The 17,861-nt window shown below is 34.3% G+C and overlaps 3 protein-coding genes across 3 annotated transcripts in view; 2 read left to right on the top strand and 1 right to left on the bottom strand.

The window, feature by feature from the left end:
- LOC105623890 (G-protein coupled receptor Mth2-like) overlaps positions 1–612 on the top strand; it is a 5,688-nt gene extending 5,076 nt beyond the window's left edge. The window contains exon 5 of the mRNA XM_012205263.1: positions 246–612. Within this exon, the coding sequence (XP_012060653.1) occupies positions 246–612 (367 nt within the window). The remainder of the gene's footprint in view (positions 1–245) is intronic.
- Positions 613–2,031: 1,419 nt separating this feature from the next.
- LOC105623889 (pre-mRNA-processing-splicing factor 8) lies at positions 2,032–10,878 on the bottom strand. Its single transcript, XM_012205262.1, has 8 exons — positions 10,665–10,878; positions 10,433–10,601; positions 9,781–9,945; positions 9,487–9,702; positions 8,826–9,164; positions 8,367–8,472; positions 2,980–8,295; positions 2,032–2,811 (listed from the first exon to the last, which is right to left on the bottom strand). The coding sequence occupies exons 1-8, from the start codon at positions 10,876–10,878 to the stop codon at positions 2,218–2,220; spliced, it is 7,119 nt and encodes a 2,372-aa protein (XP_012060652.1). The 3' UTR covers positions 2,032–2,217.
- Positions 10,879–14,580: 3,702 nt separating this feature from the next.
- LOC105623888 (vacuole membrane protein 1-like) lies at positions 14,581–17,395 on the top strand. Its single transcript, XM_012205261.1, has 5 exons — positions 14,581–14,655; positions 14,927–15,271; positions 16,273–16,782; positions 16,900–17,169; positions 17,264–17,395. The coding sequence occupies exons 1-5, from the start codon at positions 14,581–14,583 to the stop codon at positions 17,393–17,395; spliced, it is 1,332 nt and encodes a 443-aa protein (XP_012060651.1).
- Positions 17,396–17,861: the final 466 nt, after the last annotated feature.

Below are 17,861 nucleotides of genomic sequence, written 5' to 3'. Positions count from 1 at the left end.
ACTACACTACTAACACTACTAACACTACTACTAACACTACTACTAACTACTAACTACTACTACTACTAACTACACACACACACACACACACACACACACACACACACACACACACACACACACACACACACACACACACACACACACACACACACACACACACACACACACACACACACACTGTTTTAATAATTTTAAATTATATAAGATGCATAAGAAACAAAAACAAATGTATTTACATGTAGGTTCAATCTGTATCTGAAATTATTCATCGTGATGGGCATAAACTGGTCCATGGAAATAATATCATGGCTATTCAAGAGCGCGCCGCCATATATTTGGTATCTCACCGATCTGACAAATACCCTGCAAGGTCTCATTATCTTCATTATATTCGTATGGAAGAAGAAAATCAAGAGGTTGCTGTTAAAGCGTTTCGGTTATCAGGCTCGCGATTTCTTCTCCAGAAATTCAACACGCAGTGGCAATCACAGTTCAGCTTCGCGTACCTGCACTACTACATCAGGCATAATGTCTCTACAGGAGAAGGTCAATCCTTATGTGCAAACAAATTGCCGCGCGAAAAGTTCATCCGATGAGGTTGATTCTTGAATGTTGCAATGTAAGAGAAAGATTGCACTATGTGAAATAGAAATTGATGATTATAATGACCAGTTAGGTGGTGCCGTAATTTAATTCTCTATTCGAGAATTAATTTTACATTGCTTGCGTTGATCTCTTTTAAGAACATCGAAATTAGTATTTTTCATCTCTCTTTTTTTATTTCTTTAAAATGTCTTACAAGTTTTTTTATCTTTTACAATCCAAAGATGATTAAAGAAATTAATTAACTTAGGTAGAAAGGTATCGTCTACTTGACGTAATTAATCATTCTCGACAAATCTGATGTCCTATCATTGTAAGAAAAACGCAAATTTGTTACAGCCATATAACGTACAAACCAACATCAAAAATACATTATTTTTGTGCTATTAATGGCATAAATGAATGATTATTAATTGATCATTATAACGTTATATCATCGATTAGTCATTTATCTAATGTTAGTAAATATGACGTTGTAAATACGTCGTAGAATGACTAAATGACGTCAATGTGTAATTTAAAATGACTAACTATTGACGTCAAAATAATTACCTGCTACCTGGGAAATTATTTTGCATCTATTGTCGTCCTCATTAAAATGATAAAAGTATTATTGTGTATCATATACATTGACTGCCGTATGCCATAATGTTGTATAAATTTTATTTTAATATATAAGAGTTTATTATTATTATACATCATTGATAACATTTTGATAAAAAGGCTACGGATAATTTTACTAATTTTAACTTCAATTCGTAATACATTATTCGCACAACTATCTTTTACATTCTCTTTTTTAAATATTTATTTTTATTATATTGACACTTGGTCTTCATTTCCTTACGTATAAGTGTTTAATATTATTAAAGGAATTCAAGAAAAAAGATATATAAAAAATATGTATTTTTAAACAAGTAGTTTATATGGAGATTAAATGACATTTAAGATATTTTATATTCGTGGAACAAAAGTAAAATTAAATACCGACCAATGTCAAATCATCCGTACATTTTATCATATGCATATACATTTTATCATATGTGATAGTAATACATATGTACCTTGAAAATCCTTGCACTGATAGACTTTAAATCGAGTATCTCCATAATAATAATAAATTTAATTTAATTATTCCATTGATTTAGTATGAAATATATTTGTCAATAGATTTTTGGAATTGCATTTCATTTGTCGCATTAGATAATACAATATAGCTCTTCACCGCTTACGGTCACAGAATATTTCTGTACAAGTGCCATCATAATCATTCGTACAAGTGCCATCATAATCATTCGTTTAATGTTTAATAGTTGTGTATTTGCATTTAATATGCACCTATAAGAAAAAATATAGAAAATCAAATGGACACAATTACGAGGAAAGTAAAAGCACAGTGTTCACGCAAAACAAAGTCTGCAATTATTAGATAATAAAAGCTTAATCTGTATTCTTTACTATTACATGTGTTTGTAATCGTCTATGTATACGATAATTAGACGAGAAAAGTAAAAAATAAAGAACATTACAACACGTACTCTCATACTACTTGTACACATCCTGCACTTCTTTCAATTACTGTCAGTCAAAATCTTAAACAAGGAGTTTATTTTACGCAAACATATCTTCTCGATCAGCTCCAACACCGTCACCATCTTCCAAGCTTGAAAAATTGAGAAAATGGGCCGGCCTGTGCACCTCGTGATAAAATTCCTTTGGATTCGCTAGTTGTAACTCGTATTTCATGTTGGGATCGTGTCTCACGCCCATGAAATTGTAATTCCACGAGCCTTGACTAGGCACCATAAAGAAGCCAAGGAAACGATCAGACAAAAGCATCTGTACCTTCTCATAATGACTAGGTAGATAACCTTTCGGATTGTTGCCCTTATCAGTATTTTGCTTGCCCCATTCGAAACCACTCGGAGTTAGTTTGTACGCTGTGAGAGAGCAAGAACCAGGCGTGAAACTGCAAGTGATAACTATGGTCTTCTCGCCGTCCCAAATGGAATTCTCCGCCATAATCCGAGCGTGAGTGGATATGTCCTGTGGCGAGAGTTGTGGCAGCTCATTTGGCTGCGTGTGTATCCATCCTAGCGGCTCCATCTCTTTTAAATATTGATGATTAGGTAGTGTATTTGGTAAATGAACGGTCTGATGAGTTCCCCATTGCGGTGCCATTACAATACATCTGATTTCTTTTACCTGTCATACATAGAACATGAGATTAGTATACAGCTAAAATTGATTTAAATTTTAATATATAAAATAAAAAATTTTTAAATATTAAATGTAATATAAAATAAAAAGAAAAAATTGTTATACATATATTAAAAAATATTTTAAATATAGATGAAATGATTTAATAATTACCTGAGGATTGTCAGGTGGACTAATGCCATACAAATAACCAGCTATCTGCGCTCGCAAATCAGAAATGGTAACAAATTTCTTTAATACATTTTTAGGTAAGATGTAAGTATAACCAGTCTCTTTGATATCATCGGATGAAACATAGATGTGATTTGTTCTGAGATGGAGATTAGTTGCAGAGATAGCACGTACTCGCCACTCAGTCTTAGAGCTGAAAGTCTGCGTCTCATAATTGGACGTAGTCGCAGTAATAATCTCATCACCGTGTTTGTTTACTGTTCGCGTGGTGGTAGCGGTTAATTGGCTCTGTTCCTTAGTCTGCTTTTCAATCTCGGCAATTTGTTGCCGTTGCGCAGATGGAGCACTTATTTCCATACCCAAAATGATATCGCGAATCTCGGATTGCGTGAGCGATGCAACATTGACATTGTTCTTCTTGCCATAGTCTGCTAGAATCAGATCCTTTAATTGTACTTCTACTTTAATCCATTCGTCGTCCGTCAGTGATGGCCATATATGATGTGGCTCAGTGATGGTAGTCTTGTCGGGTTTGAGGACAACTTTGGTTCTCTCAGTGTTAACATGCAGAGCGCGTAAGATCAGAATCAGTCGTGAGAACGCAGTATAAGATGAGATTGTCTTCAACCAGTCGTCATAAAGATTGAATAGTACCATCTGTGGCTCGGTTGCCTTTAAAATCAAATCACCAAACTTCTCGACTTTGAGACATGCCTGGAATGGTAATTGTAACTCGGATCCTTTGATAACTATGTTGGGAAAATCCAGCAAGTGCACTTCCAGTGGATCTAACATTCCCTTTCTGGTGACGATAATCTGTTTCGGTTGTTCCTCTACTGGTAGAGAACGAATCAGCGCAGCAACTTCTTCAGCAGTCTTCCATTTGGCCAATTGACCCAGACGCTTTTGGCCCGCCCAAACGGAAGTGTGAATAATTTTCAAAAAGAGTTGTCCCGTGCGTGGATTGAAGATGAAAATTGCACCATTTATCGGTTTTGTCGTTAAATTGCCTTCAAAAGTTTTGTGGATAGTTACGCGATACACATTCGTGTCGTCAACGAACCATATGATCTGATTGGAGAAGAGTTCGCCATAATTTTGCGAGGAGAGATAAGGCTCCGTCGGTTCGGATGAGTATAACTGCAATGCCTTGCGAATACGTTCACGTAACACATACAAGGCTGGATTTGCTTTCATGATCTTTGCCATGGCTTGTTGTATAAGTGGTTTGCAACCAGGGAACCAATTACCGTAAGCGCTATGTAAATTATATGCCAAATCGATGGCTATGAGAAGACCAGTGGGTGATGGATAGATGGACATGTTGTCCGTAGTATAATCAAGGAATTTCGCACGAGCATATCGCTCGATGTCATGTGAGTCATAGTCGCCCCATCTCAATTGAACATCGATCCAATACTTTTGCGTGGTCGTGTTATCCATCACATCTTTGGAGTCAGCAAGAAGAGATGGTCGAGACACGTTCCACTTATAGGCGGAGAATAGTAGAATGTCGGCACATGAGGAGTTCATTTTGTAAGACTTTCGCGGATGTATCGTCTCCTTCTGCACAGTTTCAATTTCTAGTGCATCCAATTCTTGATCGAAAACCTGGCAAAGATCCATCACAATGGATTCGTGTACCTTTTGCCACAAGTGAGCGCGGAATATCTGGATCAACGAGATTTTTAAGGTTGGTATTTTTCCGTGCATGAATATCCCTGTCAGATCAAGCTGCACTTGGAAACCGACGTAAACGTTGGCGCGATTAATAGTGGGTGACCACCATAGAGTGAATCGACGATTGGGAATCTGGTTGAGACCGGAACGTTGAGCATTTGTCAATTTCTTGTATTTCATGGATTCTTCGAAACCAGATGCTTTCTCCCAAAACAGACCCTCCCACGTCGGGAAGTAAGTTCCCTTAAAGAGAGTATGTTCCAAGATGCCCTCGACACCACCGAGCGCTTGAATCATGTCAGTTCGGTAGTTGTTCAAATTCCATAGTTTGCCATCATGACGTTGATGAGTCCACCAAAACGGATTCTGTTTCAACACCTGATATTGTTTGAATTCAGTACGAATGCGCCAGCCCTTGTCATAGGCCAGCGTGTGTCGGTCCTTCTGAAATAGCGTATTTATTCTGGGAATACCGCGATCCCAGCTATCCTCGAGATCTTCTAGAGTGAGTCTGCGATTCTGAGCGTTGGCCTCTTGCCGTTTCAGGGCGTACTCTGCCCAAACGCGTTGAGAATCGATAAATTCTGATTCCCATGGCTGTATGTAACGATACAAGTTCGGAATCAGTTGATCTTCGTCGTGGCTCATACCCGAACGGAAGTGAGTGATGCCCACGTCGGTTTGCTTCGACCATCTCAAGTCTGACTGCGGTATTAATACATGACCCATCGATAACATTCCCAGACCTCCCAATTCTTTGGGCGTGTAAAAGACGACAGGTGGAAAACGCGATGGCATTTTGGAATTCAGTCCGATTTTAATACGTGTCTGAATCTTATTTTCACACTTGACTAGCAGATCCAATAATTCTTGTGTGTTCACCACTGCCTCTCTGAAATAAGTCATTAAACCGATTAATGCAGTATTCCACTTATTTACGATCTTCGTGAAAGTAGTTGAACCCGAGGCCATCAAGATTTGTCTGACACGATTATGGAAACGCTGCAAACTCTCATCATCAACACGTAGGAAGCATTGCGCTGTTCTCTCTTTTGTGATTTCATTCTGGAGATTCCAGACGCCATCCCGATGTGTAAATTCCTCGTGAGTTGTTCTACATTTGGGTAGAATCCTGCATTCAAAACCACTCATGTTGAACAATAAATTGGGATTATCTTTGCTATAGACGCTGACAAAGCTATTCTCCCATTGAATGGTAGTGGTGGAACGTGGTAGTCGGTTTTTAATGTCCCAGAAAACGGCGCGACCTAGGTTCACGTCGTGCTTCATCAGCCTCATACGAGCGTCTCGCGGCCAACATTTCTTATTGTTGTAGCCAACAATGTTCTCATTATTTGGATCAGGATGCTCAGTAAGATAACGCTGAATAAGATCTCTCGCTTCGTCAGCAGAGAAGCGCAGGAATAGATGTATTCTATCGACATAGCGACAGTACAATCGAATAGGATGCGCCGTTTCAGAGGCGACATCCTGAAACGTCAAGAAATCGTTTGGCATTTGCGGCGGGCCAGCCATCTCGCTAGCTCGTTGGAGACCTAACACGAGCAGATCCAATACCAGTCCATAGTACTGAGCAATAAAAGATGCAAATTGCAATCCCCTGATAATACCGTAACTGTTAGTGTGATTCATATCCTTGTAATTGATGACTACGTTATTCTTCGCTGTCATGTAATCGGCAATATTGTGATCGACTATTAGACGCAACAGTCTGTTAAGCAGTGTGAGATCGATCTTTTCGTACAGTTTCTCAAACTTCGATTCGAGCAATACATTGCACTCACCCTCACTGACATCCCACACGTCCTGTAGATTGTTGATACCTTGGCACCACTTGTAAACAAGGAGTGGTGGAGGTTCCGTGTCGGCTGGTTTCACCCAGGGTGGGAATAGTCGTCTTTTGTCCGCCTCATACCACAGGTATTGATCGAGGTAAGCATCTGTGATCTTTTCGAGCGGCTCTACATCATACACAGGAATCAAATGACTATAAAGATCCATGAATTCAATGCCGACTTCCTTGAAGGCTCTTTGCGTAAGCAAATGTCTTTTAATTCTAGATAGTGCCTCGTGTGGATTGTCATATGCTTGCTCTATCAATCCTAATTCTTCTCGTTGACTTTGATTTAATCTAGATTTAACACTATACGCTTCTTTCAAGCGTTCCAGAGCCAATATCAGTAGCTTTGTGTCGTGTTTGTACGATAATGGTGGGAAAGGGATCGGAGCGAATCTTCGAGACTCCAGCCAATGTACCGAAGTAGTAAAGATTGCTACGGCTTCTTCCGGGGATATATACGGACCGTCTTTCAAGTAATTATGCTGTCGTTCTTGCTCAGCTTTCAAATAGAGACGCGTCAAACGACCAAGATTCTTCTTGCATACGGTTTTATCCACTGTAGCACCGCGTCGAATTCTCTCTCGATTGTAATGAGCCGTATTCGTCCACCAATCGGCTTTCATTTTTACGTAACGCAATATCATATTCTCGATTGGAATTGGTAAACCTGGCACTTTCCATGGAATATTCGCCTTCCAACAACGCCAGGCCTCACTTAGATGTTGAAGAATAGTCCGTGCTTTGTTCTGTTTTATTCCTTCGGGCATCATATCTACTATGTCATGCATTACAGATGCTCGTAATTCAAGATCGAAGTGCGACTCAACTCGTTGCTTCGTCACTGTTTTCGCCACACCCTTCGAATGACGACCTTCAAATTGTCTTGATAGTAAATTACCCAGCCATCTTTCTAATAATGGAGTGATACCTCTCATGAAGAACAACCAGACACGCCAGCCAGGTGCCCAGAATCCACAACCAGGTCCTTTACCGACTGGTCCGGTATTGAAACGATAATAGATTAGATGTTTCAAATCCTTGCACATCCTAATCTGTCGCATTAATTTGTATTTGTATCGATACATGCCAGTCAATTGACCAACATGTGCAAAGATATATTGTAATCCATCAGCAAGTTGAAAGGCATCCACATTATTTAATCGATACTGAACGTGAGAATCGATAATGAGCTTAGTCAAACGAAGGATTTCACGACACAGATGAAAAGCGTTACCAAAACGTGATTTTTTTCTCTCTTTCGTCGTGAGCGTCTTGACAGGTTTCAGATTGAAATTGTAATCCAAGTGAAGATAGTTGAGATTCTTTCGGTGTATCAATAGATTCAACATGTTATATCCTTGCCGACATACCTGCAGACCGGCTTCCACCCAGTCTATCGTCGTTGTCTGGAAGAACTTGGTAGACTTAAATGAACGGAATAAATAGCGTTTTTTCTGCGGTTTCGGTGGCCTGTGCTTCAGAGCATTCAGCACAAAATATTTTAACAGTTTTTGATAACTGACTCGCACTTTTACAGGTTGTCCAGGTGGACAATGTTCTCTGTACCATGACTTGACTAATGGAATGTCAATAGCTCTTCTTGTTCTACCAGAACGTGTGTTAAATGGTCTTGGTGCCCACAGAAGTGCTATTCCATTTGCTGTGTTGTCGGTATAAAGAGGTGTTTCCTGAAGAAATGGTTGTACCTCACCAGGTAAAACAAAGTCTTCATCGTCTTCAATTTGTGGTTCCATCGTCTGCAATGAATTAAATGCAAATGCATAAATTAATTAATGTAATTTATTTAATTTGAAAGTTAAAATTTTACCTTTAGTGAATTTCTGTGAGAAATTGGATTGATTAAGGGATCGAAATAGAATGCAGGCAAATCTGGATCTTCGGTCTTTATGTACACAACATTTGGTGCATGATACCTGTAAATTATATATTAATTATTAATAGAGATGCATAACATCACGTAAAAGTACACACATATATATATATATATATATATATATATATATATTTATTTAGAAAATTTATAGTAAACTTGTAAGTGATGTCAGCAGTTCCTTTTTATAATTTTCATAAAAGAGACGAATAACAATCACTAGATTTCCTTTACCACATTGCTAGTAAGACCTTTATACACTAATACGAAGATCTCAAAACTAATGTGGAACACAGAAAAGAAACAACAAAAAATCCAAAAAAACATAAAAAGTTTTTTTAAATCTTAATAATATTTATAAAAGAAATTTAAAAAATTTGTACTACTATAACTCACCATGAAAGATGCACGAAATGAGGCATGTTATTGTACAAGTAAGGAAACGCAATCCTGTATTCAGTTCTGATAGGCTGCCTGATAATGATCTTATTTATGTCATTAAATTCGTTCCAATCTTCATCAGCAGCATTTGAATCTTTCACCAATGGTTCAAATTTCGGTCCTCCAGGGATAGCCATGTTTAGGGCTTTTGCAGTGAAGAATGATTTGGGATCAAATAGATAAAAAAAATTTTGATCTACCAAGTCGGTTAACAATTGATTAGCCAAACGATACAGAGTGGCCATTTGTGGTAACGCTAGGTTCCATCTCCGATATGTAGATCCATTAACATATCTATAATATATTTTATCATTCAGATTCTATATTATGTATAGAATACAAAATTTTATTCTTAGAGCGTAAATATATCTTTTCAGAATAGCATTTTCTCCAACTGGATAGTCTGTACATCATGAATTTGAATGAATGATATACAGCACCCAGTTGTCAACTCACATGTCCAGTTGATTTCAGGACCCCTACGCTTTTCATCATTAGCAAATCAAATATAAGAATCAAATATAAAGGTCAAAACAAATATAAGAATAAAATTTTGTTCTCTCTCAATGTGCGACGGTCTTTCTCTTATAATTTTTTTATGTAAACTTCAACTTACTTTGTCCCAACCAAGGGTTTGTGTTCGTAAAACCATGATGCCACAGACTCGTCTTCTTCTGAATCAAGTTCAATTTGTATAGCTTCTAATGGTTCAACGTCCAGAACATTATCTGCATAATCTAAAGGAGGTTCTTCATCATCAAAAGGTGGGAATCTCATTCTTTTAAAATGTCTACGATCTCTTTTTTCTCGTCTCATCATAATCCACATAGTGCTGAAAAAAATTGAAACCTTTTTAATACAAATACCTTATATAGTATTAAGCATAATGACAAAAATGTTCATGTCTTACCCCCATTGAGCTATGTATACAGGTTCTATAACCCAAGGAATTTCATTGACAAAAGTAATGGCTCCAGTAATATGATATAAGACCTTTACATCCCTTATTTGTTCCCATGGCATAGGCATATTTTCCAACAGTTTCATAACGGCATGTGGCATGTATTTTAATGCTCTGTAATACAAATGTTAATAACAGAAATGTTTATAGAAAGTCTGATTACATACAGCTAGAGTTCTATATTATAAGTGCAAATGGATTTCGCTTGTTGGCTGATAGCGACTACAAATCAAAATTGAGAATATTAGGCCTGCAGCTGATTCTTTGTACTGATTCTTTGTGCAAACTTTGTGCAAATCTTGCAACTTTGATAATTTCCTTTTTAGCGTTGTTTGTAATGTTAGAATTAGAATAAGAATGTTTCTGATTGATCAAATTTCATCAGAAACAAAACTTTTTGACATCTTTCTCCAGGAGAACCTTCAAACTAAACTTCAGAATCTGACAGGATCTCTAATAGGTATAACTTTGTTACAATTGGGCTGCAGGCCCAATATTCTCAGTTTTGATTGGCGACCATTCATCAACCAGCAAGAAAATACTATTTGTGCTTCTCTTATAATATAGGATTCTACATACAGCTTTCTATAATATATCTTACCCCAAATAAACACGCTTATCATGACGATATTTTCTACTGCTCATATCACCATGATCTCTAATGATCTTTCTTATATGCTCAGCCGGCATATCTTCTTTCTGAGCATCTACAAAGCCAAACTTTCTCTTCTCCGCAAATCGTTTTGATTGTAATTGCTGCCATTTTTGTGCTAGAGCAAGATTACCATTACAAAAAAATACAATATAAAAAAACAGTTGGTAATAAACATTACCTTTTTCCTGAAGTTTATCCTCAGATAAAACTTCTGGTTGTTTAGGCATCTGAGGTAATGGTGGTCCAGCTATAGCCTGCATGTGAGCATGATGAGCAGCTTGAGCATGAGCTGCAGCAGCCTGGGCATGTACTTGGGCTGCTATCTGGGCTTGTTGTTGGGCCATCATCGTGGCCCATGGATTTGGGTTCAACAAATACGGTGGAATAGACATGATTGCGAGTGTTTCTGAAATAAAATACAAGAAAACAGAATAATATTGTCGATCAATTTTCCCTGATATAAATTGATATTTTCTGTATATAAACACGGTAAAATATTTCAAATTAAATCCTCAATTCTAAAGTACAGCGCTATGTATCATAAATCAATTATTTCAAGTAGAATTTCTATTTCCGAAACTTGAAACATGTCTGATCGCGTGGAAGTATACATACATGCATATAAACAGTAGTACTGGCAGATATTAGAATAATAAACAAATTACACTTACAGTTTTTCACAATGTTAGTTTATCAATTCCTGCATGACGACAAATCACGTAAAATCATCACGCAATTGATCACTTTATATCAATGATTGGCTCCTTTTTTCGCAAGAAATGGCTTCGATTTCTTATGACTGTGTTCAAAATATAAAAGAGAGAGTAAACTCATCGTGGAAGCACAGTATGAGCACAGTATGTATGTACATACAGTATAGACACTGACTGTCAGCACCTTTGATATAGTGGATTCTAGGATGCAGTCGAGTTGCCGCTATGAATACTTCAAGTATTTTTTGATTGATCAATTAGTAAAATTCTTTCTTCCGATTGGTTAATCAAATGTTTCAAATCATTCGTAGTGGCAACTACGTCATCCTAGATCACATGATTCGCCGCCATGTTGTAGGTTGGAAAGGCGCTTATAAATTTGAGTTTTTATAAAGCTATAGAATGATTTTTCTATAAAAAAAAGACATAATTCAGTTTGAAGATTGAAGAAAAATTGAAGTTTGATCAAAATAAAATGGAACCAAAACTTCTTTATCCTTATTAATGAAATTTCAGTCTTTAATTTTTAATCTCAATCTTTAATGCATAGTTTGATTTTGGCCTAAAGGGTGAAATAATACACGATACGGAAATCAGCATGCGGGATAAAGGATGCGTTCGAATAGCAATCATGGGAAAGACAGGATAGAAAAATGCGGAAGAGCGTTGATTGACTGTACAAACTTCAATCTTTCAATCTTCAATCTCATTCTTCAATGCGTAGTCTGATTCTGACCTAAGGCTGTGTCCCAAATTTACTGCCAGCATTGAAAATGTTACAGTTTACGTTGGACTATAAGTTCGCTGCTTCAGCGAACTTAACAGTTGAGTTCGCTGAACGCAGCCATAGATTTTTAATGCAGTCAATTTTGGAACACAGTCTTAATCGTCCGTTGACTGACTAATCGCGTTTACTGTTAGAATTGACCAATTGCGGTTAACACTTAATCACAATTAAGCTTGATTGGTGTTGATGAAATCAGAAAATGTAAATTTTTCTTTACATAGAAATACTTAAATGTAAAGAAGAATTTACATTTTCCAATGGAAAAATGTATTTTCTAAGAATTTTAGTAAGTGATATTTAAACATCAGGCGAGCAAATTTACTAGATGTTGTTCTATGAAATAATCAGTATTCTAGTAAATTCGCTCACTTTTGTAATTTTTACCTCGTTTCAAGATACAGAATCGATTCCTAGAATTGATTCTCACGGAATACTAATAGAATAGAATACTAATAGAATAGAATACTAATAGAATACTAATAATTTCATTGGTCAACATCTAATAAATTTGCTCATTTTTGTAATTTTTATTTTGTTTGAAGATATATGGCTTCTGCACACTGGACGTGGAAACGCTTGTCGCGCGGCAAAATGTGATGTGGTAGCCAATAAGTAGCTTCTAATGTGTTCATGTCTAATGTGTCGTGTCTCATTTTGCTGCCAATAGAATCGACCTTTAGCTTACACCTTTCTAATAATTAATTTACCATCTTGTATGTGAGTGATATTCGATTGTCCATGTTGCCAATTGGCCAATTCGTAATTTGATCTCCTGATTGGTTGATTCAGTAGAAAAATTTTAAGCCTCAGTCGCTCTGAATGGTGTGATCAATCGCTACGTGGTCAAATGAGATGCTTCTATACTACTTATAGATCTCATTTGTAGTTCTTCAAATGCTCCACGTGAGAACTTATGACCTCCAAAAATATTTCGAAAATCTCGAGATTTTATTCGAAGAATTGCAAGATTAAACGTGATAATTTTCAGACACTATATGTAGAATTTTAATAAGTCTGTAACAGGATAGTCAAAGGAACTTTTTACGTATTTCTTTGATATAAAAAGAAATTGAATAAAAAGGGAGAAAGGAAGGACAAAGAAAGAAAATAATGAAAAAGGACGGATATTTATATTGAAGATGGAGAAGTGAAGGAGAAATCCCCTCTCCCTTCCCTGAATTGCTCGTTGCGCTTCATTGCGCTCATGTGATATTTACGTCGTGTGGTGATACGTTTCTGACATATTTATTATACGTGTAACGTATATATGTCCAGAGATATTGTATGTACATATGTGTATATACACACGCATGTATACATACGTACATATGCGTGAGTGGTCACGTCATAAGTGATTTGACAGTAATTAATCGTGATAAACGGTGCAAAGGTTGGGAAACCTTACAAGACTTGTATTAAAATTGTTTAATACTCCCTTTCACTCCTCACGATGATATAGGAAAAAAAAATCATCGTACTGTGATCTCCTGAATGTACATATATCGTAAATAAGATCTTAAAATTGAAAAGGTAATTCATTTACGCGAAATAATTTTATTGCTTTATATAACTACTAAAGGAAATCAATCATGAAAGATAATTAAAGAGGATTGGAATTATAAAATATATTCTATATATTCTCGTATGAAATTTATGAGATATTCTTTCTCGATTACAATATGTTGAAATTCAATCGGAACATTACATAGTTTATCAAGCTCTTATCATGAATCTACAATTTTCGGGATAATTGTCACGATAATTAGATTCTTTAATGTACAATAGCAATAAGCAATATGGTATATAATTGAGCGTGATAATTGCAAGTATGAAGTGCAATATAATATTGACTAATATAAAATGTATAATAAAACAATGAATGATTAGCCAATTAATTTATCATTTAAAATTTATTGATATCTCAATATCATCCTTTATCCTATTTGTATTAAACATTCTATGACATATACTTGCATATTGTAAGAATAATAGAAAAGAATTTAAGCTTTTTTTATTTGAATGCTTTAACTTCTCGTAATTTAAAATAAATTCCATTTATATGTATTGAATTTACATAAACTTACAGATATAATACTTAGGAGAATTATTTGCATTCTAGTTTAGCTTCTCTAATTTTTGTTTTGTATGAACATTAATGAAATTTGACATTCACAATTTTTATCTTGCAGAGTAAGTATTAACTATAGGAATATGTAGTAAGTATTTAAATGATGTTACAATTTGTCATATAGAATGTAAAACAATAATTGCATGATGTTATAAGATTTTATTTATATGATTTTTTTAAGTTTTTCTTCTTTTAATTGTATTTATAATGATAGTAATAATGATAAATTTTCTTGTCCATTATATCCAAAAGGAACAGTAATTTTAGAAAGCAATTTATGTTTACATTGGGTAACTATTTGACCTTTGATCTATAGTAACTCATCTGCTATATTTTATTGATAGTATCAAGTTCTCTTATAATTTTTTTCTATATATATATATATATATACTCTCTACATTTATTACAATAATATTAGAATTCATATTATTGTACTTGCATTGAATAACCTCTTAAAAGTTATATAATGGACAAGATTTGTGAATTTAAACAATGCAATTATACAATTATAATAATTGAAGCTGATACTAACATAACTGGAGTAAATTATAAAATGTTTTCATAAAGAATAAAAGAACTTTATTTTCTATTATATTATTTCATTTATGTGATTATATAGGAACTTGTTAAATAATAAATATTGATTTATGTTGTAAGAAAGAATTTATGAGATGCATATAATTTTTTAAATTACATACAAAAATATTAATGTTTGAAAGATACATAAGCTTATCATTACATAAGTTGTTATTAATACGCATGTGTCCGCATTACATTCTTTGTTAATAATACATTACATTCTTTGTTTACAGATTAACCATTTAGAAAATACCATGCTGGGTAATTCTACTGCCATTCAACGTCCAAAAGATCAAGCTTCCACTAATGGAGCTCAAAGAAGTGTTGGAAAAAGAATATCCATTCCAGCAATGGAACATAATTCAAGCCATCCACATAGTGTTTCAAATTTGGATGCAGATCATTTAACACTTTGGCAACATCCAATTACAACTTTACATTACTTCTTTAGTGAAGCAATTATTAATATGCTTAGTTTAATGAAGAAAACATTGCTCTACAAACGGACTGTATGCGCTATGATTTCAATTATAATATTATTTCTTCTATCAAGTAGAATTTCTGGTCCCCAACAAGAGGTACTCTAAATTACTTTTAGATAATTCTAGATATATGTTAACAGAATTTTTATTTTTGTCTATATTTCTATAATATTTTCCTGATTATTTTTCATTTAATTAGTCGACTTTTAAAAATGTCCAAAACTTTAAATTGTTAAAAGAGAAAGACTACGAGTCAAAACTAATTGTTAATTGCTAATAATTAATTTATATTTTAAATCCTAACATTTAACATAAATGTTTCCACCTTCATCTTCAGTGTAATTTATAAAAATTACAATTGAAAAATAAAATAAAAATAAAAAGGTTGCAATATCGGTTATATAATAGTTCCATGATTAAATTTAAAAATTGAGTAAAAATTATGATTGTGCAGATCATAAAATGTTTTAATAATGCGACAAGTCTTATTCTATTTTTTTTATATTTAAACAGTTTTTAATATTTAATCATGCGACAATTTTTACTCAATTTTTATATTTAATCATGGAATTATTATATAACCGATATTGCGAGATCTTTTTATTTTTATTTTTATTTTTCAAACGTAATTTTTATGAGTTACACTGAAGATGACTTAATGAAAGTGGACATGTTTGTATGTTAAATGTTTATAGCAATAGGATTTAGAATATGAAGGTTCAGTTCCACAACTCACAGTTAACTCTTACTGAGGTTCAATTTATTCATTGTCTCTTTCTAATTCTAAAATCGGAAAGAGATGAGAAACAAGTCGAACTTCAGTTAAGAGTTAACGTGAGTTGTGGAACTGGTCCTAAGTATTAGCAATTAACTAGCTTTGATTTGTAGCTTTCTCTTTTAACACAATTTATTTTTTAAAAAAATCTTGAATCAGAATAATTTGATTATTTTTAAATCATGAATTAAAAGTAGAAGAGTCTTGAAAATTAAGTTTCAAAAAAAGATTGATAATATGTACAATTACGTTAATTAAAAATTAATTTTTTATTCGTTATTTGATTATTTAGATTAATGTAAAATAATGGATTCGTTTTCAGATTTTTAAATTGTGGGAAGCCAAAATTATATGGTGGTTATATTGGGTAGGATTAGGTGTATTATCAAGTGTAGGTCTCGGGACAGGTTTGCATACCTTTGTATTATACTTAGGACCACACATAGCAGCTGTTACTATGGCAGCATATGAATGCGGTGCTCTGAATTTTCCTGAACCACCATATCCTGATCAAATAATATGCCCGACAAAGATTGATCCAATGTGGACAGTAGGTATATTAAATATCATGAAAAAAGTACGTGTAGAGGCCATGCTCTGGGGAGCTGGTACTGCACTTGGCGAGTTACCACCATATTTTATGGCCAGAGCTGCAAGAATGAGTGGAAAGAATAATAAGAATGAAAATTTCGATCAAGAAGATCTGAAAGAATTAGAGGCTTTGGAAGCGTTAGAAAATGGAGAGAACGTATCATTTGTAATGCGTATCAAATTAAATATGAAGCGATTTGTTGAAAAAGCTGGATTTTTGGGTATATTAGCTTGTGCATCGGTATGTACACAAGTAAATTTTGTTTTTCTATATAAAAGATGTTTTAAGTAATAAAGATTTTTTATTTAATATCATTTATCTTTTTCATGTTGAATATATTATAACAAAATTTTGCAGATTCCAAATCCATTGTTTGACCTGGCTGGTTTGACATGTGGACATTATCTCATTCCATTCTGGACGTTCTTTGGCGCAACCCTTATAGGAAAGGCTGTTATTAAAATGCACATACAGCAATTAGCAGTGATCATAGCCTTCAATGAAGAACTCTTAGATAAATTTATTAGCTTATTAGCGATCGTACCGTTTATTGGTACTAAATTCCAAGAACCATTAAAGAAATATTTCATTGCACAGAAACAAAAGTTACATGATAAATCATCTATGGTAAGTTATTAGTTTTATAAGATATAAATGTACAATAGGCACTCTATATATATATATATATATTCCTAATTTAAAATAAACCTTTTTTTTGTAGGAAGGAGCGACTACAATATCATGGTTGTTTGACAAATTTGTAGCGTTAATGATTTGTTATTTCTTGGTGACAATTGTTCATGCATTAGCACGAAATCATCATCGTAGACGAACTAAGCCCGCTATTGATTAAAACTTATAAAAGACATAAGATGAATAGCTAGACATATGAAATTAGTTCCACTCTGCAACATATTTATATATAGATAAATATAATTTCCCTTTTTAACAAAATAAGAAAAATAAGAGAATGCAAGAAATGTGTCAAAATTTCACATAATTTCAGTATTGAAGAATTTTGTACATGACAGCATTAAGCAACTTTATTTTCTTTTTTTTCTGAATATATGTTCATATTGTTACAATACTTTGTAAAACTATCTGTTGTATGAATATCCTGTTATATAGATGTGCGTGTGCGCTCGTGTATGAGTGTGTGTGCGTGTGTGTATATAAACACCGAATCTTTTATAAACAAGATTTATGTACAGTGCATGAAACAAATATCTAATGATATTCTGCAACTTTCTTGCACAATCAATTCAAGCTTCTGCGCATTACATCGATAGCACGGATTGAATTAAGACATTGCGAGTGAT

This window comes from Atta cephalotes (genome assembly GCF_000143395.1).
Source record: "Atta cephalotes unplaced genomic scaffold scaffold00067, whole genome shotgun sequence".
In the NCBI taxonomy this organism is placed as follows: Eukaryota; Metazoa; Arthropoda; class Insecta; order Hymenoptera; family Formicidae; genus Atta; species Atta cephalotes.
The sequence above is the reverse complement of the archived record's forward strand: the minus strand, read 5'-3'. Positions and strand labels throughout refer to the sequence as shown.